The sequence below is a fragment of the Arachis hypogaea genome, chromosome 15 (genome assembly GCF_003086295.3).
Source record: "Arachis hypogaea cultivar Tifrunner chromosome 15, arahy.Tifrunner.gnm2.J5K5, whole genome shotgun sequence".
Lineage (NCBI taxonomy): Eukaryota > Viridiplantae > Streptophyta > Magnoliopsida > Fabales > Fabaceae > Arachis > Arachis hypogaea.
Window position 1 is genome coordinate 156,656,788 of NC_092050.1, and position 24,790 is coordinate 156,681,577.

Below are 24,790 nucleotides of genomic sequence, written 5' to 3' on the forward strand. Positions count from 1 at the left end.
GCTTTGAAATATGTTAATTTGTATTTATTGTCATTGTCTAAATCGGACAATGAACTTTTTTACTTATAAGTGATAACTAATTTAAATAGTTTGTTATTTAAGAGAAGATGAGTGTTAGGGGTTAGTAATTTTTGTGTTTTGTAGTCATCAAATAGTTATCAATGATATTTTTAATGATGTGAAATTTCATCTAATGAAGTGGGATTACTCACTTTTTTTTGCTAGTTACATGCTGACTAGAATTTAATAAAAGTACTGGTCCCTACACTTTTTCATAAAAAAAAATTATTAATGATGAGTCTTTCTTTGAATTTCGAGTAAAACGTACAACTAAATAAGAAAAAAAAAAGCTCTAGAAGAATAAATGTAAGAATTTATAGGAGAAAATTGTACGCAAACAAAAAAATAAACAAATATTTTTTGAGTTGCTTTATATACAACGAAATTAAAATGGATAAGCTTAAGAGTCTAAAATAATTGAAGCTGACTTAGCTTAAGGGAAAACGAGTTTCCTTTATTCAGAAAATAAATACTATATATAATAATATAATAAAGAATCTATAGATAGATATTTTTTAAATAAATAACGTGTATTATTAAAATAAAATTCTATATATACATTATATTATTTCATATTAGAAGAGATAATGTATGTTTAATAATTGATATATATGATGATGACTTTCTAGCTATTGAGCAACATCACTCTCCTACGAAACAAATTAAATAGAAAAATGCAAACTACCTATAATCTACGAAAAAAGCTTTGCTCTAAAAGCTGCAAATTCGTATAATAGATTGGGTGGAAAATTAAATAGTTGTGACTAACTCACTTAATTAGCTTCAATAATTTCAAATTTTATGAGAAAGATCGATAAGGATATAATGAATTACCATGAAAGAAAATCAAACAATAATACATTTAACTTTTGTATGTGATTATATATGAGTAAATATCCATAGTCGTCCTTGAGATTCACGCAAATACCTATAGTAATCCCTAAGATCTCGATTTTTTTATTGTAGTCCTCCAGATAGAGTTCCGAGCACTCAAAGTGGTCCCTGGGTATATTTCTGGTGATGAGTCATTACCGGAGCGCTGATGTGGACTTGGTTTGCCACGTTGGAGGGCTCCCAACGGTTAGCTGAGCTGGCGAATTTCCAATTTGTATCCAAATTGGTCCTTCATATTATATGTAACCCTAAATCCCCAAATTCTCACACACTTCATCTCTTCTTCTTTCATACTCTTCTTCCTGTTCATACACTTCCATCTTGGGCTGTAACAGAGGAGGATGTAACAGAGGAGCATGTGGCCTGTAAAATGGGAAGATTGACTTCTAACAATAATAATATCGAAGTAGGAAAACATAGTGATGGGAGCATTACTTGTACAGAGGCAGCAAATGCAACATATAATTCTTTTGTTCAACAGAATTGCAGTTCCCCAAATTTTGAAAGAGAATCGGATGCATCACATTATGAGATTGACAGTTGTTTTGATTTTCTTCCTTTACCTGTCACTAATCTGTTTGAAAAGAGTGGTAAAGATGAATGGTCAGGCATTAAGCATGGGGACAAATTTTCTGCACAACATAAATTAAGTTTTGAAGGTGGAGAATGCATAGTTTTCAAATAAGCAACAATGAAGACTTAGTTATTGAATCAAATGGTCAACAACCACTTTCTACCTTGCACGCTGTGGACTCTGAAATTAAGATTGTTTCACTTGATGATGATGAACCAGAATTTCTGTCCTCCAATCCAGTTTATGAATCGGGAATCATTAATCAACTAAAAATATCAGATGTACTACAGCCAGCAATTATAAACACCTCAATTGCTCAGGGATGGTCTGCCAATAAAGACAAGGTATCAGAGTGGCTTTGGACCTTGCACAGAATAGGTATCTATCTTTTATTCTTGCTGTTTATGCCTGGGTTGATCCTGCAACAGGTATTGTCAAGGTTGTGTTTTTTTCTTGGGAATTTTTTCATGATTATGAATCTATTCTCACTAAGTTACACTGACCTTGGAAACCAAAACTTACATTATTTTTACTGACACAAGATTTTAGGTATGAGTGATTTGCTGTCGCCTTTTGTCGTTATCTTTGAGGATAATGCAGATGCATTTTGGTGTTTTGAGATACTTTTAAGGAGAATGGTATTATCAATTTTAGCTTAGATTCAACAAAGTTATCATCGTTTTATTTTCAGTGGCTAACTTGCTTTCTTTCACATAAATCCAGAGAGAAAATTTTCAAATGGAAGGGCCAACTAGGGTGATGAAGCAGTTACGTGCAATATGGCATATCCTTGAAATGACAGACAAGGAAATGTTTGCACACCTGGGGCTATAACAAAGGAGGATGTAACAGAGGGGCATGTAGCCTGTTACAGTCCTAGATGGAAGTGTATGAACAGGAAGAAGTGTATGAAAGAAGAAGAAGAAATGAAGAAGAAGAAGAGATGAAGTGTCTGAGAATTTGGGAATTTAGGGTTACATATAATAGGAGAGACCAATTTGGGTACAACTTGGAAATTCGCCAGCTCAGCTAACCGTTGGGAGCCTTCCAGCGTGGCAAACCAAGTCCACATACATCAGCGCTCCAGTGATGACTCATCACCAGAAATATACCCAGGGACCACTTTGAGTGCTCGGAGCTCTATATGGAGGACTACAATAGAAAAATCGGGATTTCAGGAATTACTATGAGTATTTGCGTGAATATCAGGACAACTATGGGTATTTATTCGATTATATATATATAGAACTTCTTAAACAATAATAAACGGAATATTAAATATCGACATTATTCAAAGGAAGTGAATATTTGGGTTGAGGCTTCCATTTGACTAAAACATTCTCATTTAGTTTACTAACCTTTTCTTTTTTAAAAAATAATATTAAATTTCGAACATTTAAATTATCTTAATTTAAAAAATAATATTATGCTGACTGAGCCCGAGTTAGTAGTAAAAGTCAAATTTGTTGGCCATAAATTAAAGTCATTAGCAAGATAGCTACTTATTATATAAAAAAATGTTTTTCAACCGAAGGCTCAACAAATCAATTTAACAGTGACAGAGACTCATTAATTTAAATTATTACTGTATTAAAAAAACCAAAAAAAAAATTCTCGTCTGATAGATACTGATGATTATTAAATTTTTTCATGTTTTCTTAGGCATAATGTGGTAGCACACAATGCAAGTGGCAAAAATGAAAACAACTCTAGAACTGCATATCGTTGTATATAGTATATTTATTTTATTATAAATAAAAAATCCAGTTAAATTAATATTTGACTATGTTCAAAATAATTTAATGTTTTCTTTTCTGAAAGTTTAACTAAGATATGTATTCTAAAGACATATTAGCTAAGAGTATAAAAGTAACAAAACTTTCTGTTGTCAATGCATTTATTATGTAGAAAACTTTAAATGTTTAAATTTGATTTATATATTTTATATAAACTTTCTAATTTGTAGTATCCTTAAAGCGTGTCCTAACGAAAATTTCTTTTTTTCCGAGTAATAAGGGACAATATATATTATATATGTGTGTGTGTGAAATAAAAAAAAGACTTATATATTTATTTTAATAATACATTTTCTTATCATATCTGTCCAAACAAGAATTTTAAACTACATAATCAAAACAGTGAAAGATATTATTGCTTTGAAGAAGAAAAAAAAACTCAACGACATGATGATACCGAAATCATAAAATATTAATTAGATTTGATTTGGCATTTCATCACTATGCCCTTATCTATCCATCTCATACATAAAATAATGAAGTAGTGCAACTGTGTGTAAATTGACCTAAATTAAGAAAGACAATTTATTTAAGCATAAATTAAACGTGATACAGATAAAAATATTGAGATAGAGGAATAGCTACACATATATAGACAAAATAAAAAATAAAGATATAAAAAAAATTGAATAATATTTATTAAAAAATGATAAAATTTTATTTTAAATGGTTTGGACATAGAAAACGAATATTAATAAGACATCCAATTAAAATAGTAGATAAGATAAAAAGTAAATAGATGACAATAATAAAAAAAAAACTTAAAAAGAGTAAAAAATCAAATCATACATAAAATGATAAAAAAAAAAATTTACATGTTAACAATTTTATTATAGATATAATATATAATAGAACACAATAATATCGTTTGATTCATATAGTTGACTCCACCTAATAAGATAAGACTTTGTCTTTATTGGATATTATTATAACCGTCATTATCATAATACGGCATATTAGCAATTAGAGGATCACAAAGTCAAATGAAGCAAAAGAAACCAGCTAATGCGTGTTGATCTTCTTCAACGTAACCCTTGAAACACCAAGGTCAAGTGGGGTTTCATGGCCTCAAGAGTCGTATGATAGGTGAAACAAAGCACTAGTAGTAGTAGTAGTAGTTGGTGCCAATTAAATTTGAAGAAGCATGCAAATAACTAGAAAAAGGGAAATTACCTACTCCACTTTAATTTGCCACGCCATTTTACTTGATAACATTTCCCATCCACTGCCACCTCTCTTATTGCTTGCTCCATTTAAACATCCATCTCCCACATCATTCTTAAAAGCCATGGAACCTCTCATACACTTTCTATTAACATCTCTTTTTTTCGTAAATTAATTAAACAACTATTAGCTCAAATTATCTTATTTATTACTTTAGTTATTTACATAGTTTAAGAAATCTAAAATTAAGAGTCAAAACCCAAATTTCACAACCGTTTATTGCTATAATAAAGATTTAATTATTCTATTAATTTTTATAATTTTACTAAATTTTCAATTAGGTAATTGTGAAGGATAACAAAGATAAAGATTGTAAATCTTTATTAAATACAGAGTGTTAGTTTGGTTAATTAGTGGTTTGTTATTAATTTTTTCTCTCTCTCTCTTGTGCTAGTATATATATTAGTAGCTGACCCTTTAGGAAGGTGAAAGCATTGTATTTATTTCATACATCTCTAGGTATTCATAAATCAAAGAATTCATTTTCTGCTTCGTTTTGCTTTCTTTTCTTTTCTCCATTTTTTATTTCTTACTAAACTAGTTAGTATTCCAAAACTTCTTTATGATATCAAGAGCTTAGGTCTTTTGATGAAGATCCATGACTTTTCCATCAGATGATTCTATTATCTCTGCTAATAAAGATTTAAGTGCTGCAAATACAAATTTTTCTCAGATTCCACTTCAATTCTTCAACTAAAGGTCCTTTAATCCGATTCAAGATAAGTGGGGGGAAAATAACCACAAGACATGGGAGCAACAAGCTTTGGCAGCCATTCGAGGACAAGCATTGAAAAATCACCTTTATCAAAAAAAGATCCCTGCACTTTTTGAAAATTCAGAAAATCAATCTGCTGATATTGAATCTTCTCAATACAAACAATGGATTCAAGATGATCAAAACCTAATTTCAGGGTTGCTGACCTCTATGGATTCTGCTATCAAACCTAAAATAGTTGGATGTACTTATAGCTACCTGATGTGGAATAGGATTGAGGCATATTTTGCTGAGTTTACAAAACTTCGAATCAAATAATTAAAGGCACAGCTCAAGCTTATCAAAAAACACAACCTCACTGCTTCAAAATATATTTCAAAGATCAAAGTTATTGCAGATTCATTAGCAACCTTGAGAAATCCTCTCAAACCAGAAAAACAGGTTAAAGCTATTCTTGAAGGTCTAAATGAAAATTATCAAATGCTTATGACTACCATCAATTCAAAACCAGATATCTTTACCCTATGTGAAGTTAAAACTATGTTGTTAATTCATGATGAAATGTTGGACAAGTATAAAAAATCAGAAAATCTAGTGATGCAAGCTAACCTCACACAGACCTCCTTTTCATCCATTCCAAACTTCAATCGTGGGACTGGAGGAAGAAGAGAGAGAAGAGGTGGAAAATTCACAAGAGAAGGAGGAAGATCTTTCTATAATTTTCTTAGACCTCAGTGCCAAATTTGTGGGCGTTTTGGCCAGATTGCTTGGCACTGCTTCCATCGATTTAATCAAGAAATTCCACCCCTTCCCAGTCTCAATCCTTTAGGCCTAATAATTCTGGATACAACATTGCATTACCAACTTCCTTTTCACAAAATAATACCTCAACTTCTACTCCACCACCACCAACTTTATCTTTTCATAATCCACAAGCTTTTCTAGCTGCACCATCTACTATTTTTGATCCAGCATGGTATTCAGATACAGAAGTCTCACATCATGTGACTACATATCAATCAAACATGCTATCTTTCTCCGAATACTCTGGTCCTGAACAGGTTCAAGTTGGCAATGGTTTAGGTATCTCTATCTCTCATATTGGTAGTTCCTTTTTGTATTCTTTGGATTCTAAACGCTGGTTTTCATTACAAAAGTTAATTCACACACCTCACATTACTAAGAACCTAATTAGTGTATCTAAGTTTGCTCAAGATAATTTTGTTTACTTTGAATTTCATGCAACTTACTGTGTTGTTCGTTGTCAGTTCACCCAAAAAATTCTACTGCAAGATTTTAGAAGAGGAAGTCTTTATCAGTTTGTGAATGTGGCTGTGCCTCAAACTACATCAGTTTCTAATCCTCCTCGTGTCTTTACTATTTCTTGTTCTATTTTTTATTTGTGGCACAAACGTTTAGGACATTCAGCCACTAAAGCAGTTCAATTAGTTCTCAATCAATGTAATATAGCTCACAATACTCTCAATTCTAATTTAGTTTCTAAGACTTGTAATAATTGTGCTGAAGCAAAAATGCATAAATTTTCTTTTTCAGGTTCTACTACATCTTATACTTCTCCTTTACAATTAGTTTACAGTGATGTATGGGCCCTGCCCCCATTGTGTCTCATCTTGGTTATCGATATTATGTTACTTTTATAGATGCTTTTAGTAGATACACTTGTACTTATTTGTTTGTTAACAATCACAAGTTTTACATGCCTTTAAACAATACAAAAATCTAATGAAAAATCTTACTAATTACAAAATTAAGGAGTTTCAATATGATAATGGCGGTGAATATAAATCTCTTGCTTTTGCTAATTTTATAGCACAAGAAGGCATCTTACATAGATTTTCATGTCCTTATGTTCCTGAACAGAATGGCTGTGCAGAGAGGAAGCATAAACACCTCATTGAAATGAGTTTGTCTATATTATCTACTGCCTTTATGCCCTTAACTTATTGGGATGAAGCTGTTATTACATCCACTTATTTAATCAATCGTTTACCTACTGTTATTTTAGCTAATAAATCACCACATGAAGTCTTATTCAATCGTAAACCAGATTATAGTTTTTTAAAAAATTTTTGCTGTTCTTGCTATCCATTATTGAGACCTTACGCTAATAACAAACTTGAATCTAGATCTAAGAAATGCTTGTTTTTAGGTTATGCTACAAATTACAAGGGTTATAAATGTCTTGACTCCACTGGTAGAATCTATATATCTCGACATGTATACTTTAATGAGTCTGAATTTTTCTATCTTGAATTATTTCATCAATCTTCTTCTGCGAATTCATCACAGGTTCCTCTCAATACTGATAAGGTAATAAGTTCTAATTTTCCTACTTTGGTGTCACATAATAAGCTTTGCACTACTCTTAATACTCCTTTTATCAGTACAGATTCTTTTATGCCAAGTAACACTAGCACTACTACTAATATTAATGATTGTCCTTCTCGTACTACTAGAAATGATGATATAGTTACTACTAATAATAATTTAAATCATTCTAACACTCAAACTCACCAAGATACTCTTAATACTAGAAATGATGATATAGTTACTGCTAATACTGATTCTATAATACCCATATCAGATAACTACATAAAGCCTTCTTCTGTTGAGAGACAAAATGATTCTTTATCTGAGTCACAACAATCTAAACTTTCTCTAAATGTACACCCTATAGAAATCAGGTCTAAAACTGGTTCTTCTAGACCAAAAATTTTTACTGCTATGGTTAATACTATCACCAATAGTCTAGATTATATCCCTAAAATACCAACTATTGTTCTTGGTATTTCACATTGGCATAGAGCTATGATTGAAGAGTATGATGCTCTTTTAAGAACTAAAACCTGGGATTTAGTCCCTATACCTCAAAATGCCAAAATTATTGGGTGCAAATGGGTGTACACAATCAAGAAGCTACCTGATGGATCAATTCAAAAATACAAAGTTAGGTTAGTGTCACAAGAATTTCATCAACAAGAGGGCTTTGATTTTGAGCAAGTTTTTAGTCCCATTATAAGGCCAACTACCATTAGATTAGTTTTAAGTATAGCATTATCTAGAAATTGGATCATTAGACAATTTGATTTTAATAATGCTTTTTTGAATGGTAATTTACAACACACTATTTACATGTCTCAACCAATTGGATTTGAACAAAAAAGTGATACTCATGTTTGTAAATTGAACAAGTCTCTTTATGACTTAAAACAAGCCCCAAAAGAATGATTTTTAAAACTCAGTAAGACTTTGAATCTATTTGGCTTTAAAAGTGCTAATTGTAACACATCTCTCTTTATTAGAAGGACTTCAAATTCATTAATCTACATCTTATGTTATATTGATGATATAATTATAACTGGGAATAACTCTAATCAAATAACATCTATGATTCAACAACTTGATCAAATATTTTCATTGAAGGATTTGGGACCATTAAGTTATTTTTTGGTCATTGAAGTTCAAAACACCAAGATGGTATCTTGCATCTGTCACAAACTAAATACATAACAGATTTATTGTCTAAAGTTGTCATGGGAGAGGCATCTCCAATACCAACACCAATGATTTCTTCTCTGCGACTATTGTCTTCAGGAGCTGAAGTTTTTGAAAATCCTAAGCTATTCCGAACAGTGGTGGGTTCCTTGCAATATCTAACCATCACCCGTCCAGATCTCTCTTTTGTAGTCAACAAATTAAGTCAGTTTATGCATGCACCCCTTCTTCCTCATTAGAAAGCAGCAAAGAGGATATTAAGATACTTGTAAGGGACAAAGGAGTTTGGATTGACATTTCACAGATGCAATGATACAAGGCTCTATGCTTTTTCAGATTCGGATTGGGCTGCTGATATTGAGGATCGAAGGTCAATATCTGGATTTTGTGTGTATTTTGGCACTAATTTAGTGTCCTGGTCTTGTAGGAAGCAATCTACTGTTAGTAGGAGTTCTACTGAGACAGAATTCAGAAGTTTGGCATCCTGTGAAGCTGAGTTAGTCTGGCTTAAAAATCTTCTTCAAGAGTTAGATGTTTCCCTTCCAACTCCTCCCACTATTTACTGTGATAACCTTAGCACAGTTCTGCTTATGCACAACCCAATCTTGCATGACAAGACCAAGCATTTTCAGCTTGAAGTCCAGCTGATTCGAGACAAATTGAGGGACAACTCCCTGCATATTGTGCATATCCAAGGGATTGAACAAATTACAGACATCCTCACCAAGCCATCATCAGCTGCTGCTTCTGAGAGATTACGGGTCAAACTGCGAGTAGCTCTTCGATCATACTCCAGTTTGAGGGGAGAGGGGTGAAAGATAACAAAGATAAAGATTGTAAATCTTTATTAGAAACAGAGTGTTAGTTTGGTTAATTAGTGGTTTGTTATTAACTCTCTCTCTCTCTTGTGCTAGTATATATATTAGTAGTTGACCTTTTAGGAAGGTGAGAGCATTGTATTCATTTCATACATCTCTAGGTATTCATAAATCAAAGAATTCCTTTTATGCTTTGTTTTGCTTTCCTTTCTTTTCTCCATTTTTGATTTCTTACTAAACTAGTTAGTGTTCCAAAGCTTCTTTAGTACTTATACTTTTTTTTTTTGATTGAGTTCCTCTACCATATCAGATTTTGTAATTAAGTTTATATTATGACAAAGCGCTCAAATTAACAGAATATTCTGTTAAACAAAACAAATATGCCTAACATTTGACTGAATATTCTGTACAATTTAACAGAATATTTTGTTAATTTCAATATTTTATCACAGCAGAAACTTAATTACAAAATCTGATATGGTATAAGAATCTAATTGAAAAGAAAAAAAAATATCGGGACCTAATTGAAAATTCGGTAAAATTAATTATATAAAGACCAATAGAATAATTAAATCTATGATAAAAAATAATTCTAGTTAACAATAAATAAGTATTATTATTTATTATGCTTGGAATTGTATAGAAGCTAAGTAATATATATTTTTTTTCAAAAAAAAGTCTTTGATAAATACTTAAATAGTATATTAAAATATGAAAATAATAAATTTATTGTTTTGTTTTAAAAGTGATTAATATTAGGAAAAGTATGAGGAGCCAATATAATTGCTCTACAATGTGTACAATGAGGATAATTTTGTAATTAAAATCAAATGATAATTAAAATAATTAATTATTATTTATTTATTTCAAATTTTAAATTTGAATGAAATTAGGATTCTCCCTTTATTGTTACCTCATTCATCTAATCCTCCCTCTCCTGTTGACCTAGCAGAAACCCCCTCCCCCAATTTGACCAAGCAGCCACTGAAGAGAGTCCCACCGCCGACGCTGGAGAACCAACCCCCATGAAATCCGCTGTAACTTGAGCAGTCGGCGCTACCCAACCGGTCTTCCCGCACGATTGGAGTGTTTCCTTCAAGCTTGGTGTTCGCTGCTGCCATCGTCCCGCGCGCCTCCCTCGTGCTACCGTCGAGCGTTAGTCGTCGACTAGGAGCTTCCCGTCGCCGTCGCCTGCCCGCCGGACATCCGCACGCCCATGTGGACCTGTGTCGCACCATACTCATCTCTGAACGCCGCGTCTTCTTTGCGTTGTCTGTGGTCTGCCGTCAACGAATCTAACGCCACCGTTCCCTCTGCCTGATCGCGACGCTTCTCTTCGTCCCCTTCTTGGACTACAAAAGGTCAATATAAAAGTTATCGTTCTACTCTATAGTGTATGTTTGTTTGACACCTAGGCTTCAGATGTTCTTTGATTAGGTGTATGCTGATTTTGAAGTTTATGGTGGTGCAATGGGATTGAGTTCTTGCTGTTTATATATGGTGGGGCTCCATACCAGACTCAGGAGAGTAAGCTTAGAAGAGGCGTTGATATTGTTGTTGGCACTCCAGGTCGCGTGAAGGTATTGCCTTTATAATATTTGTTGGTTTCATATAATTGTTTTTCATTTTTGCAATATAATTCATACCTATTGCCAATGTTGATAATGGAAGCTTCAGTCTATTTAATGGCTATTGTTGATTTTATATAGGATCATATAGAGAGGAAAAATATTGACTTGAGCCAGCTAAAGTTCCATGTCCTTGATGAGGCTAATGAGATGCTCAGAATGGATTTTGTTGAAGATGTGGAACTAATTCTAAGTATTTAGTTTGGTTTTTGCCTCTTTGGCTAAATTTCATTTTTTTAAATCTATAATTTATAAATTATTTGAGGTCACTGATGTTCCATGCCAGTATTTGATTTTTTACTTTGTAGCTTCATTTTTTTCAGTATAACAATGGTCCTTGATTTTTATAGGCAAGGTACAAGATGTTAGTAAAGTTTAGACACTTCTTTTCAGTGCTACTTTGCCAGACTGGGTTAAGCATGTATGTATTGTCATCATCCTATGTTTCAGTGCTACTTTGCTAGCCATTTCTTGGGTAAAAAACATAGCAATGATACAAAAAAAGTGCAGCCAAAGAATTTAATACCAAACCAGCAGAATGGAGAGCCACCTCAAGAGAAGGTATTTGACAAAACAATGGATCCAAGATGAAAGAGGGAACATGATCATGCTAATTTGTTACATTTTATTTTTTTGTTGTTTAGTTTAGGTGTGATTGTAACAATCTTTTTTGTCTTTGTTAACCTCGTTTGACAAAAGTTAGAATATGTTGGACATGGGTGTGCTTGCATTTATTTTTCATCTCAATGTATATATGGTTTTGATTCGTATTCATTTATTATCAAGCGTAGATGAAAAGGGTGGGATTATGTTATAAAGATATAGTTTTCAAGTTTGTATGCAGTTGTTGCAAGAATCTATACTTGGTTTATTTCAATGAACCATTTTATTTTGGCCGGAATGAACCATTTTACTTGATTAATTTCAATGAATTATATATATATGATTAGACATGATAGTTATTCTTTATCTTACAAGTAAGGTTAGTAAATTTGTTGTAAATTACTTTATGCTATACTAACTAGTCATTCAGTACGTAGCGAGTCATTTTAGATAGTGAATACATAGTTATCATTATTTGAGATACATTAGATGTTCATTTTTGTATGTGATCGGATGTTCACTAACGTAGATGGTTATTCTTGGATTCTTAATTTTATTTGATGCTTGATGGTAATGCTGGATCTGATTATCATGGTTATCCAATTTGTTACAAGTTTCAGATTATTATTTAATATAGTCTTTTGGTATATAGCTCATAGTTTTAGAAAATAATTACATTGTTATTTTTACACATTTATGTTGGATGTTCATTTCTATATGATATTGGATGTTCACTTTTATAGTATTCGTGAATGGTTATTCTTCCTGTTATTCAACTCATACTACCTGTAGCATGCATTCCAAAGGAATCATTGGATCTTGTGTCATGAACACTGATCATGTTGTCCAAAATCATAACAGATTCAAGTCATATCTGAAAATATGAAAGAGATATCTCTATTCTAAGACATAACAAACCGGGTATTTGGTTCAGTATGTAACTGGATGGTTACTTTCATAAACAAAATAGATGGTCATTTTGACTCACTCGGAGGTGTGTCATGCCTGAACAACTGTACACCAACAGATTCACAGAAGTTTAAAAAAAAAAGGTATCCACTTGAAACAAGTCCTCCAAAAGTATCATAAATAAATTCTCAAGACTCTAAGCGGTAAGTAATTTATATAACTTAAGGTAATTAAATTCACAGTTGTTAAACCCTATTACGCTACTTCTTCCTCCCTTTGTTCTTCCTCCCATTTAGTAAATTTTCGGCATGTTGTATCAATGTCCTCATGCTAAGTGCCGTGAATGGTGATCTAACTTCCTCGTGCTAGTTCCTCAGAAATCCAATGCAATTTTCTATTCAGTTTGTAACCAACAAAGGAAGATTATAAGAACATGAGCAAAAAACCTTATAACCATTACAGATGCTAATACAAAAAATAATCATAAGAGCCATTAAGAGAAAGGACTTCCACAGCAAGAATTTAAGTGGTCTGAGAGACCGACTCCTCCAATTATAAACATAACAACCATAAAGGTAAATTAGATTCACACAAAGCAATAACATGGCACACCTAAACAATAGAGTAATAAATGTAACTCAACCATCTAGGTATTTATTGAAGTAACCATCCGTACCACGTCGATCCAGGAATGAATATCTGAATTCGGAGTACGCTCTAGAGACCAAATGTTCTATAATTAAATAAATTTATTTAACACCAAATATAAAAAAATTAATCTCTTTTATGTGATATGTTCATAATAAAAATTAAAGTAAGTCGTATGTATGATAGTGAACTTCTAGCTTGGACTTCTTCAAACAAAATAAAAATGGAACATCAATTAAAAAATGGAACATCAATTACAACTTTTCAAAATCTAAGCATTAGTGTAGCAAGCAAGGAAAATAAAATAAAAAACAGGCCAAAAAACATAATAGTTAAAAAGGCTTTTTATAGTGCTATGGCAGTTTCTAACTCTTCTTTTCAGAGTTGGAAAAAAAGCCATACAGCAACTCAATAGTAAAAAGGAAAAAACCTTTTTTCCCCTTCCTCAAAAAGAAAGCTATCATATACAAGAAAAATGAACCGGGTGAACCCTATTCAGTGAATGATTTACTATCACAGTGATTAGAGCAAAAATAATAACAAAAAAAAGAGCATGCTTTTACTTTTTGAATGGAACAAGAAGAAGATTAAATTAGAGATATGTACATGGTTTTCCAACAAAAAAAAAATTGAAGCTGAACTTGATGTATATGATAGTCTTTATTTCTTTAATTCATTAGATAATTCTAAATACATTCTGCAAACTCAAAACCTGACAGCTTAAGAAAATCAACTGAAGAATTAATTCAAATGCTGTGTTGCATATCTTAAGTTTTGAACAAGTGTAGGACAAGCCACCAAGAAAAATTCTCTTACACATTTCTTAAAAATTACGTCTTGAACTAGGAGAAGAGGATGCATATTAAACACAAGTGATTTTCTTTTCTTTCCCAAAAAATCGTTTTTATGTCAGTCCAAGAAAAACTGATCATCACAAAAATCAATCACCACCATAATTGTTTCATCTAAATATCTCATTTCATTCATCATTTCCATCTTCATTATATTAAGGCCATGATACAAAATATGATCACAATTCATTATAAATAACATAAATCAACAAGCCCAGAAAATCAAACCAGTTTTTTAAAATTAAAATAACCGATCAAAAGGAAAGCTAAAATAATAAATAACAACAAAAGAGAGAGACCCTTACACCTAATTCAAAACTGGGCTAAATCACTAAATTATCCAACTTTACCAAATCAGCTTATATGAAAATAGCAAACAATTAAGTCAAGCAGTTGTTTCAATATCATGATCAAGAATACCAAAATTTTAAAACCATTCCCGCTAAAGTTAAATCAATTGCAACAATCTCAACCAATTTCTCATCCCACATGCTCCAGGATACTAAAACTGCACTTATTGCATTTTCACCATGTAGAATCAACCATCCCAGCAACATAATCTATCTCTAGAACAAGATGCAACAGCAATAATGAATTACGGAACAAAGAAACTAACCCACTTACCGTGGATGGTCGGCGACGGTCTGGTTATGATGTTCGTGCTGGTCCTGGTGAATGGTCCACGGCAGGCGGCGACACAAGGCGTGGATCCTTAGCTGCGAACCGTGCCACGAGGATGCTTCCAGCCACGGCGTACAAGCGCGAAGACTGGGCGATGCTGGGTGGGTCGGCGGTGACGGATGTGCAAGGTTGGACAACAAGATACCGGTCTGGTGGTTCAGTGCCGACGGTGCGATGTGGATGCTGCCAGCAATGGTGTATGGCAGCAAATAGGGGTCGCCGACGCAGTTCTCGTCGGAGCTGATGCGGGTCGCGAGAATGGCGGGTGCACGAAGGAGGGGTTGGTGACCAGCGACAGTGACGCGGCAAAGGGGGCTGGTGAGCGACAGTGACGTGTTTGAGGGTTAGGGTAATGGATGGTCAACAATGGTAAATTGGGGGTAATTTGATTGAGGGATAGGAAGTAGAGTAAATGAGATTTATTGTTATTTTTAATTTAATTTAGACCGTATAAATAGCCCATTGTACATATTGTATAGATATGTCATTGTCTCCCTAGCGGAACTCTTAATATTATTTTATGTGCTAGTTATCTTTAGCATGTCATTGCAAAATTAGTAGGTTTCACAACCTATCTACCATAACAAACATACTCTCACTTTTCCAAAGAGATCCATTAATAATATATACAACTCCATATTAATTAATTAATTAATCAGGTTTAGATATGTTGGAGATGTACTATATATATAGAGAATCCCTTAATAATATGAATAAGACTAGTAGTGTAAACATTCCAGTAAAAGGCAGACTGAAAGAGAGAGGTGATGATAAGTACAAATGCCTTGGAATAAAAAGAAAAGAGGCTATGAAACTTTATGAATGTGTGAAGATATAAAGAAGGTATTATGAATTTTAGGCAATGATTTAATTGTCAATAACAACCACATGAAAAGAATGAACCATAACAACTGGAAAAGTGGTGCACTTGCGGGTAAGTTAGGGATAAGACGTGGTCAATCAACGTGAAATGAGGCAAAAAGAGTAACAACAAAGTCCCAGCATGTGCTTCATTTGTAGTTATATACCACAAAACCATGACTTATATTCATATATGCAAACAAACTAGAAAAAAAAAAAAAAGCATAAGAGACCATTATTTTTATTAAAAAAAAAAAAGAGTAATATTATACCATTATATACAATTTTATATTATTAAAAATACTAATAATAACTAATTAATAATTATAAATTACAAAATTTACTGACGTCTAGCGCTCTTCAACTAGAAAATTGCATTGCTGAGAGAGGCGTATTTGCAACAATTCACGTAGAAATTGAAGACTTAAAACACATATTAACAACATCTTAAGCATAATTATAAGCAACAAAAGGTAGCTGTCATGTGTATGGCATGGGTGATGGGTCCCAGTCCCAATCCCAGTGCAGACAAACAACCTCAGTTAAAAGTCCAACAACTAAACTGGGTTTCTACCTCACATACACACAAACTGAAAAACACAAGCTTCCCTCTCTCTCTTCTTCTCAAAGTTTCAAACTTTGATAATCAAAGTCCCCAATTCCATCATCAATTCTCAAACTCACTATGACTAAACATTTTTCCTTAACTTAGTACTCAGAACCTTCTCCGTTGCCATGCCCTCCCGCCAACTCCTCCCACCGCCGCCTTCCCCCGTGGACTTCCAGAAACTAACACCCAAGCTCCCTCACCGCCGCCACCACCACCACCGCAGTATCCTTCTTCCGCTTATCACTGCCACCGCCGCCTCCCTCCTCCTCCTCGTTCTCTTCCTCCTCTTCCTCCGCCGTCGCAAGCGCACCTCCCCGTCCACCACCTCCACCGCCGGAGACGACTCCAAGCCCCCCCACCGCCTCTCCTACACCCTCCTTCGCCGTGCCACCAACTCCTTTTCTTCCCCACTGGGCCATGGTGGCTTCGGCACCGTCTTCTCCGGCACCCTCCCTCCTCCGGCGAGAACCCCCGTCGCAGTGAAGCTCATGGACCCCACAACAACCTCGCAGCAAGGCGAGCGCGAGTTTCACAACGAGCTCTTCTTCGCCTCCGTGCTCCGCCAATCCCCCCACGTCGTCGCCGCCGTGGGATTCTCATCGGACCCAAAACGGCGCCGTTTCCTCCTCGTGTACGACCTCATGGTAAACGGAAACCTCCAAGACGCTCTATTGCATAGAAAGTGCCCTGAACTCATGCAGTGGAACAAGCGCTTCTCTGTTGCATTGGACATAGCAAAAGGTGTTCTTTTCCTTCATAGTTGTGACCCCCCTGTGATTCATAGTGATATTAAGCCCAGTAATATTCTCCTCGATGCTGAATTCAATGCCAGAATTGGGGATTTTGGACTTGCCCGTTTGAAATCGGATCCCAATTTGGATGTTTTGGATGGTGGGGGTGATTTTGAGAAGAAAAAGGAGGGGTTTTTGGATTGTGATGGTGGTGGGGTTGTTGTTGCCGTGGATGATTGTGAAACGGAAAGTGTGAACACTGGTTGTTACTTTGAGGAGGGTAGTTTGGGTGTGGATCAATCTCCTGAGTGTTTTGTTAAGGTGCCCAACTTGGAGACCTCGCCAGAGACTAATGGGGCTGGTGTGTCGGCCTCACCGGAGATGGCAGTAACATTGGCGGGGGCGGCGTCTCTATCGCCGGGGTTTGACAAGGCTAGCAGTGCTCAGAGTGAGAAGGGTGTTAAGAAGAATGGGAAAGGGATGAGGAGTAATTCAGTGAGGGATTGGTGGTGGAAGCAGGACAATGAGGAGGTTGCAGCCTCAGGATCAGGATCAAATCCTGTTGGGGAGGGTAAGACGGTGAAGGATTATGTGATGGAGTGGATTGGGAGGGATGTTGATAAGGAAAGGCCAAAGGGCGAATGGGTTGGAGGAGAAGGTGGGCAATCGGGGAAGCAAGAGAAGAAGAAAATGAAGAAGAAGAGTAGGAAGCACCAATTGGAATGGTGGGAATCAATGGAGGAGGAGAAGTTTGATGATGTTTTAAAGAAGGAGAAGAGGAGGCCGGCGAGAGAGTGGTGGAAGGAGGAGTACGGTGAAGAGCTCGAAAAGAAGAAGAAGAAGAAGAAAAAGAGGAAGGGATTGAATAGCGATGATGATGATGGCAATGGGAGTGAGTGGTGGGTGAGCGACGATGTTTTGTATGGGGATAGGAATTTGAAGAAGGCCAAGAGTAAGAGCAGGAATAACCGTGGAGGCACAGATTGGTGGTTGGAGGGCCTAAGTGGCGACTTATGGAGAACTCGCCGGAACAGCTTCGATTCGGCTAGTGGAGAAATTCCAAAGAGTGGTGGTGTGAGTAGTACTCCAAGCATGAGGGGAACCGTTTGTTATGTTGCTCCGGAGTATGGCTACAGCGGAGATGTCTCTGAGAAGTGTGATGTATATAGTTTTGGTGTCTTGTTGCTAGTTATCATTTCAGGAAGGCGACCCCTTCAGGTGAACGGTTCGCCATTGTCCGAGTTTCACCGTGCAAATCTGTTGTCTTGGGCGCGACATTGCGCTAGAAATGGGAAGCTCGTCGAGCTGGTTGATCAGTCTATTCAGTCATTAGATAAGGATCAGGCTCTTCTATGTATCAAGGTGGCTTTGCTTTGTGTTCTTAAGTCCCCTGCTCGCCGCCCTTCGATGAAAGAGGTTGTGGGAATGCTTTCCGGGGAGTTGGAGCCACCCCAATTGCCCATTGAATACTCGCCTTCGACCCCTTCTCGATTCCCATTCAAGACCCGGAAGAAAGGCCGGTGAGTTTCTAGTAGCAGCTAACCCTTTTACATGAGCAATTATAGTAATATACTTGGTACTTCATAGCTCAATTTACCAATGACCCATAATTGTATAGGAAAATTAGGAGGGAAAAGCTCTGTTCTTAGTTCTTACAATTGGTTTTCAAGTTCTCTCTATATTTCTTTTATCTCCTTTTAGTTTTTATTGTAGCCTTTTGATCTTATTGTTTTCAATTATCCTTGATTTCATAGTAATACCATTGTGGCCTACTAGTTGGAGATTGATATGTGTATATATAGATACACCTCACATATTCTTTCACACTAACTTATAGTCTTTGCCTTGTGATTGTTGTTTATCTTTTGGGAGTTATAAGTTATGACTTATGAGTTATGACCCATTCTTTAGTGATTAGGATTCAAGAATGAGGCCATCTTTGTAGTTTACATTTGGAGATTAATTAATGTTATCAATATACATCACATTTAGCTAAACTTGCAAAGGAAGTTACTCCTTTATGGTGTGGTCCATTTTATGCAGCTTTTGTAAATTTGAGTTGTATAGGATTTTATTTCACAGTTTGCATCATTTGATTTTATGCATAGAAGGAAGAGCCTTGTTATTTATTCATTCATATGGTAGCTGTTGTAATAAAAACAGAACATTGGAGTTCGAAATGGTGAAAAAAATCAATGGAAGTAGAATCTTTCTACAAGCTTTTTCCATGTGATCCATTGTTTGAATTCATGATTGTGGTATAGTAGCAAAATAAGGCCAAAATTGTGGTCCTTTCTTTGTATGCAAAGGGTACAAAGGGTTATGCTAAATAACTAATGACTTTTTTGAACAATATGAACAACGGATTTTAAAATTAGCCAAATTTAAGTAAAACACATTACATCCCCAAATTATTCACCTAAATCTTAATATTAGAATAACCATCTACACACCTAATAAATTGGATATCTGATATATCAATTGTTCACATTGTTTAATATTTTTATTGTTTATCTATAGTTTTTCTTATGGAAATCATGGTGCTATACATTAACCCTAACATTAGTTAGCACATTAATTAATTCACTAACCCTAGTTATTATACTATTCCATTGTTCCCTTGTAGTGTAAGACAATTAGACAACCATTTCAAAAAGAAATTTAAAAAAAACAATTTAAATTCTGATTGGGTACAGATCTATGATAGAAGTTTGACCAAAGTAACATGAAGTTTGACCAAACTTAATTGGATGGATATGTCTCTTCAGTTTAAGCCACCAAGGTCAATATCATAATTCATATTCTTAATTTGGTTGGAACTTGCTGCAACAAAAATATATCTTCCTATTTTTGAATTTTACTCACATATATTAAAATGTACTTGAATATTAATGTAAATGAATCATGTTCTTTACTATTACAAATTTATGTCATGTATTTGTAAATAAAATTGTATATAGCTCAATTACAAGCTTACTTGCATTTGAAGTTAGATGCATTATTGCATTCATAACTATTAATAAAGGTACCTAGTGTAATGGCATGTTACATTACCACATGGTATAATAATACAACTAATTAATTGGCAACTGTCCTCAATTAATTGTATGGTCCTAACTAACCAACTCCTAGTTATTGACTAGCTAAAAGCTAAATAATGGATCTTCAATTCTTTATAAGAAAAGTTTAGACATTGTGATTATTATGTTGATTTTTATTATTGATAGGGCCAAAAATGGGACCCATAAAAAACCTAATATGAAATAGTTTTATATATGTATTTTATTATGTAACCTCACCTCAGTGAAAATAATTGTTTTTAATATCAAACATGTGAATAGTTATTTAAAAAAATAGATTTAATTGAACAATTATGTAAAATTTATACTTTTAATGCATTAAAAATAAACACATAATTAAATAATGATGTATCTTAAAAGTTTAGGTGAGAGAAACAATTATTCATAAATAAAGTAAGCAATTTCATAAAATTTTTAATTTTATTGTGATTCAAATATAAAAAAATAATTAAGAGCAAAATATATACACACCTAAAGAAAATTATAAATTTTAGTGGTGGCATAAGCCCTCCTTGTTTCACAATAAAAAATATTTGGTAATCAAATGTAACTAGTTATTTTTTTTTTTACTGAAAATAAAGAGACTCAAACTCCCAACTTCTTACATGAATATGGAAAGACTATGTTATTTGAACTATAACTATTTAGTATTTATTAATTATTATAATAATTAATAAATACTAAATAAAATAAGTTCTGATTTTTTTTTAATCTCCTTAGCATTAATGTTTCAAAATGCATATATGATTTCATGAAAAATGAGAACATAGATTTTCATGATTTATGAATTGCACCTAAAGTTATGACATCTTTTATTATTATTATTATCTTCAACTTTATTTACATGAAATGTTGCATCACTTGATTAGCGGCTTTACCCATGGAAATGTGCCTTATATATATATATATATATATATATATATATATATATATATATATATATAGGAAGTTCTCTGGTGACCAAGGTAGTAGTGGCTAAGGGTGACTAAAGATTGACCCACAGATAAGAAGTTAACATGTGGAATTGTTGATTACAATGAGAATCATTTTTAAAATATGTTTTTGTGAATTACATTAAAATAAGGAGTCATAATTTTCACAAATTTTAAAAAAAAAAATTTGTGGGCCTTAACAATATAGACAAAAAATTGGAAAAGCTAAATTATAAAAAAAAAACAAGAAAAATATAAATACACCAAAAAAAAAGGGATAAACAAAAAAATTGTGTGGTTAATAAAAATAAAAAACCAAATAAAAAAAATAAAAAATAAGAAACTATGATATTAATTTAAAGTTTATAAAAAAATATTATTTTTTTTATTTTTAAATTTACGTAATTGAATTCCAAACCAACAAATTGAGTAAAATCTCATTTAATTAAAATATAAAAAATTACGTAAATATAAAAATAATAAACAAAAAATTTTATAAACTTTAAATTAATGTCGTAGTTTTTTATTTTTTATTTTTTTTACTTAGTTTCTCATTTTTATTAACTGCACAATTTTTTGTTTATCTTTTTTTCGGTGTATTTATATTTTTCTTGTTTTTTTCTTATAATTTAGCTTTTCCCATTTTTTGTTTACATTGTCGAAGGCCTACAAATTTTTTTTTTGAAAATTTGTGAAAATTATGGCTCCTTGTTTTAATGTAATTCACAAAAATATATTTTTAAAATAATTCTCATTATAATTAACCATTCCACATGTCAACCTCTTATTTGTGGGTCAATTTTTTGTCACCCTTAGCCACTACTACCTTGGTCACCAGAGAACTTCCCTATATATATATATATATATATATATATATATATATATATATATATATATATATATATATATATATATATATATATATATATATATATATATATCTTTTCTTTGATTATTCAATAATGAAAGTGTTAAATTTAAGAGTGCAACAGAAGTTTACCTAAGACCAAATCTTTTCATGTGTACCTTGTCACCTCCGAAAGTGGCTATAAATTTGCTCTGAGCCGCGCCATTTTGTTTATAGCCATGGGTCATGACCATATTTCTTTCATACAAATATGTAAATGCCCAATTGCCCATTTAGGTTAAGGATAATACTGAATGAAGAGGTTTTGTGTGAAGAGAATGAAGATGAACGTATATATTTATTTTTAAAAATTAATAAAAATAAAATGACATATTGTCTTAGATAGATATCTAATTATTTATGAGAGTAAATCTTTATCTTTTCATCATTTTACTTCTTCACCATAGTATGCACTTTAACATATGCCCTAGTATATTTTTAAGGCAGATTTTAGCTAATTCCGTATTCCATTGACAATTCATCAAAAAAAAATTTGGACATGAAAATTCATCAATTAATATGTGCAATGAGGATAAATAATTAAACAAAAATGCTATTTATATATTAATATTAATATCAATCACGAAAATTAGTCACTATGTATTTATATATGAATATATATACTGTTTAATTTATTTTCAGTATGCATTTTATATTTTAATATATTTTTTATATTAGTAACTAATTTTAATAGCTAATATTCGTGTATGTGTACCTAACATAGTTGATAATTAAATATTTTTTTAGCTCCATTGGATTTTTAAAATACATTTCCAATAAAGGTTTTTTTTTTTTTTTGTCGGTGGATTGGACAACTTCCAATCCTAGGTACCCCAATGGATTGGACAACCCCCAATCCTAGGTACACAATACATACTCACACACTCCTCACATACTTACTAATTTTTTTTTCTCAGTTGCAGCTGGTAGGACTCGAACCCAGACCTTTAAGATAAGGAGGGAGCGGAATGCCGTGTGAGCTATGACTCATTAGAAAAATTCAGTTTGTGGGTTTCGAAATCTGTTTTTTTTTTGGACGTGTTCGGTTTTAAAAACCAACCGAACGGTTTCGAAATCTAAATCCTTTCCCTTTATATATGGCCTGTTATTCTGTACCCAAAAATTTTGTTTCTCTTGGACTTGTAAAAAATTTAGTTTAAATTGGGTTTGGAGTAATCCTAAACTTTAGTCACTGAACCTTAATGGGCTCTATATACTACACTAGTGGAATTAAGGCCCAATACTGTTTACTAAGTTGGATCAGAAGTTCAGTTTACTAAGCTTCTTGACGTTTGGTAAAAAAATGAGAAAAAAAACGCAACGTTAAGTTATTCCAAATATCCATGACCAAAAAGAAAATGATTCCAAATATGATATTATTTATTATCTGCTGGTAATTCCCGCCATGGGAAGGTAACATATGTGCAAACGAAAGTGATTCCAAATATGATATTATTTATTTTTTTGGACAGTTTTTTTCTCTATTTATACGATGACCTTAATTAAAATCTAATTGTTCTCAATATAATGTAATTTTTTTTCTCTATGATATAATTCCATTTGCGATCCTATTCAGCTATATGCTTCATTATTAATAAAGTTGTTGTGATCAGGCAACTTAATTATAATTAATCCTTTAAATCACAATTTGGAACATGTGTAAAAGCATATGCAAGGCTACAAATTTGCATTGATCAGAGAAGAGGAAACCCATTTAACCATTTTTGAAGATATATACATGCATAGCAAAATACATAAAGATAAGTCATTGGCATCAAAAACCTCATTGGATGCTTAAATGTGTGTGCTCTCCTATAAGTCCTAGACCTAGTCCTTTGAAAATTAAATTCCATGTTGCCGAATTTCGAAGGCCTTTAATATAATAATGGACATCATTAAATTTATTGCTTGCTGAAACGTATTGCAGACAACTTATATTGTTAATTAATTTACAATGAATTAGCTGTAATAAAACTGAATAAGATGCTAAAGAGGATGGCAATTAAGTTCAATTGCTAATTAGTTTAACGATAACAAAAAAAATTAATAAAAAAATAGTTAAACTTTGTTTTATTTAATATTTGTTAATTATTATAATAATTAATAAATATTAAATAAGATATGGCGAATTTTTTTACATCTATAGTATTATCGTTATCTTAATTAGTTATTAGCTTACAATGAAAAGATATATAGAGATTTTGTTATGATTAACATATGTAAGAATTTATAGATGCATTCCATTTGTATATACTTCTTATTGTTGGGCATATTGATATAAGAAAAAGTATATTTTTGTACTTTATATTACTGAATGAGTTTATAATGCATCAAATCAATCCAAGTCCAATGGATTAGTAAAAGGTTAAAAGAAACTGAAGAATATATTGTTAAAAGAAAAAAGTACAAAGAAGAATCCAAAGCATACACAATTAGGAGTGGCAAGCGGGGAAGCCGTCCTGTTCCGTCCCGTCCCATTCCGTCAGAAGTCTGTTTTTTGGTGGGCTGGCCCGTCTCGTTCCGTTTAGTGAGGCGGTCTTAGAATCTCAGTCCGTCCCGCCTAATGGTGGGCTGGCGGGTCGGCAGGCTAAGTCTGCCAAATATCCTCTTTTTTTTTTTACTTTTAACTATTAAATAATATATATAAAGGCATAAAAAAATCTCTTCTGTTTTTTACTTTTAACTAGTATAATTTCTAAAAGTATAAACAAATTATAATTTTTATATTCACAAACATTAAAGTCTTTGTAAT

General features: G+C 33.0%; 1 protein-coding gene and 2 long non-coding RNA genes across 3 annotated transcripts; 2 read left to right on the forward strand and 1 right to left on the reverse strand.

Annotated features, from left to right (window-relative positions):
• Positions 1 to 785: 785 nt before the first annotated feature.
• LOC112751687 (uncharacterized) lies at positions 786 to 2,261 on the reverse strand. Its single transcript, XR_011872608.1, has 2 exons — positions 1,692 to 2,261; positions 786 to 1,528 (listed from the first exon to the last, which is right to left on the reverse strand). It is a non-coding gene; the product is annotated as an uncharacterized lncRNA (long non-coding RNA).
• Positions 1,777 to 2,824, forward strand: LOC112751688 (uncharacterized). The gene is made up of 2 exons (XR_011872609.1): positions 1,777 to 1,906; positions 2,252 to 2,824. It is a non-coding gene; the product is annotated as an uncharacterized lncRNA (long non-coding RNA).
• Positions 2,825 to 16,248: 13,424 nt separating this feature from the next.
• Positions 16,249 to 19,116, forward strand: LOC112751689 (receptor-like serine/threonine-protein kinase At2g45590). Its single transcript, XM_025800906.3, has one exon. It carries the CDS (start codon positions 16,514 to 16,516, stop codon positions 18,641 to 18,643), a length of 2,130 nt encoding a protein of 709 aa, XP_025656691.1. The 5' UTR covers positions 16,249 to 16,513; the 3' UTR covers positions 18,644 to 19,116.
• The last annotated feature ends 5,674 nt before the right edge of the window (positions 19,117 to 24,790 follow it).

Excerpts from the sequence above, each read along its gene's own strand:
- LOC112751689 (XM_025800906.3), top strand. The coding sequence starts at position 16,514 with ATGCCCTCCCGCCAACTCCTCCCACCGCCGCCTTCCCCCGTGGACTTC.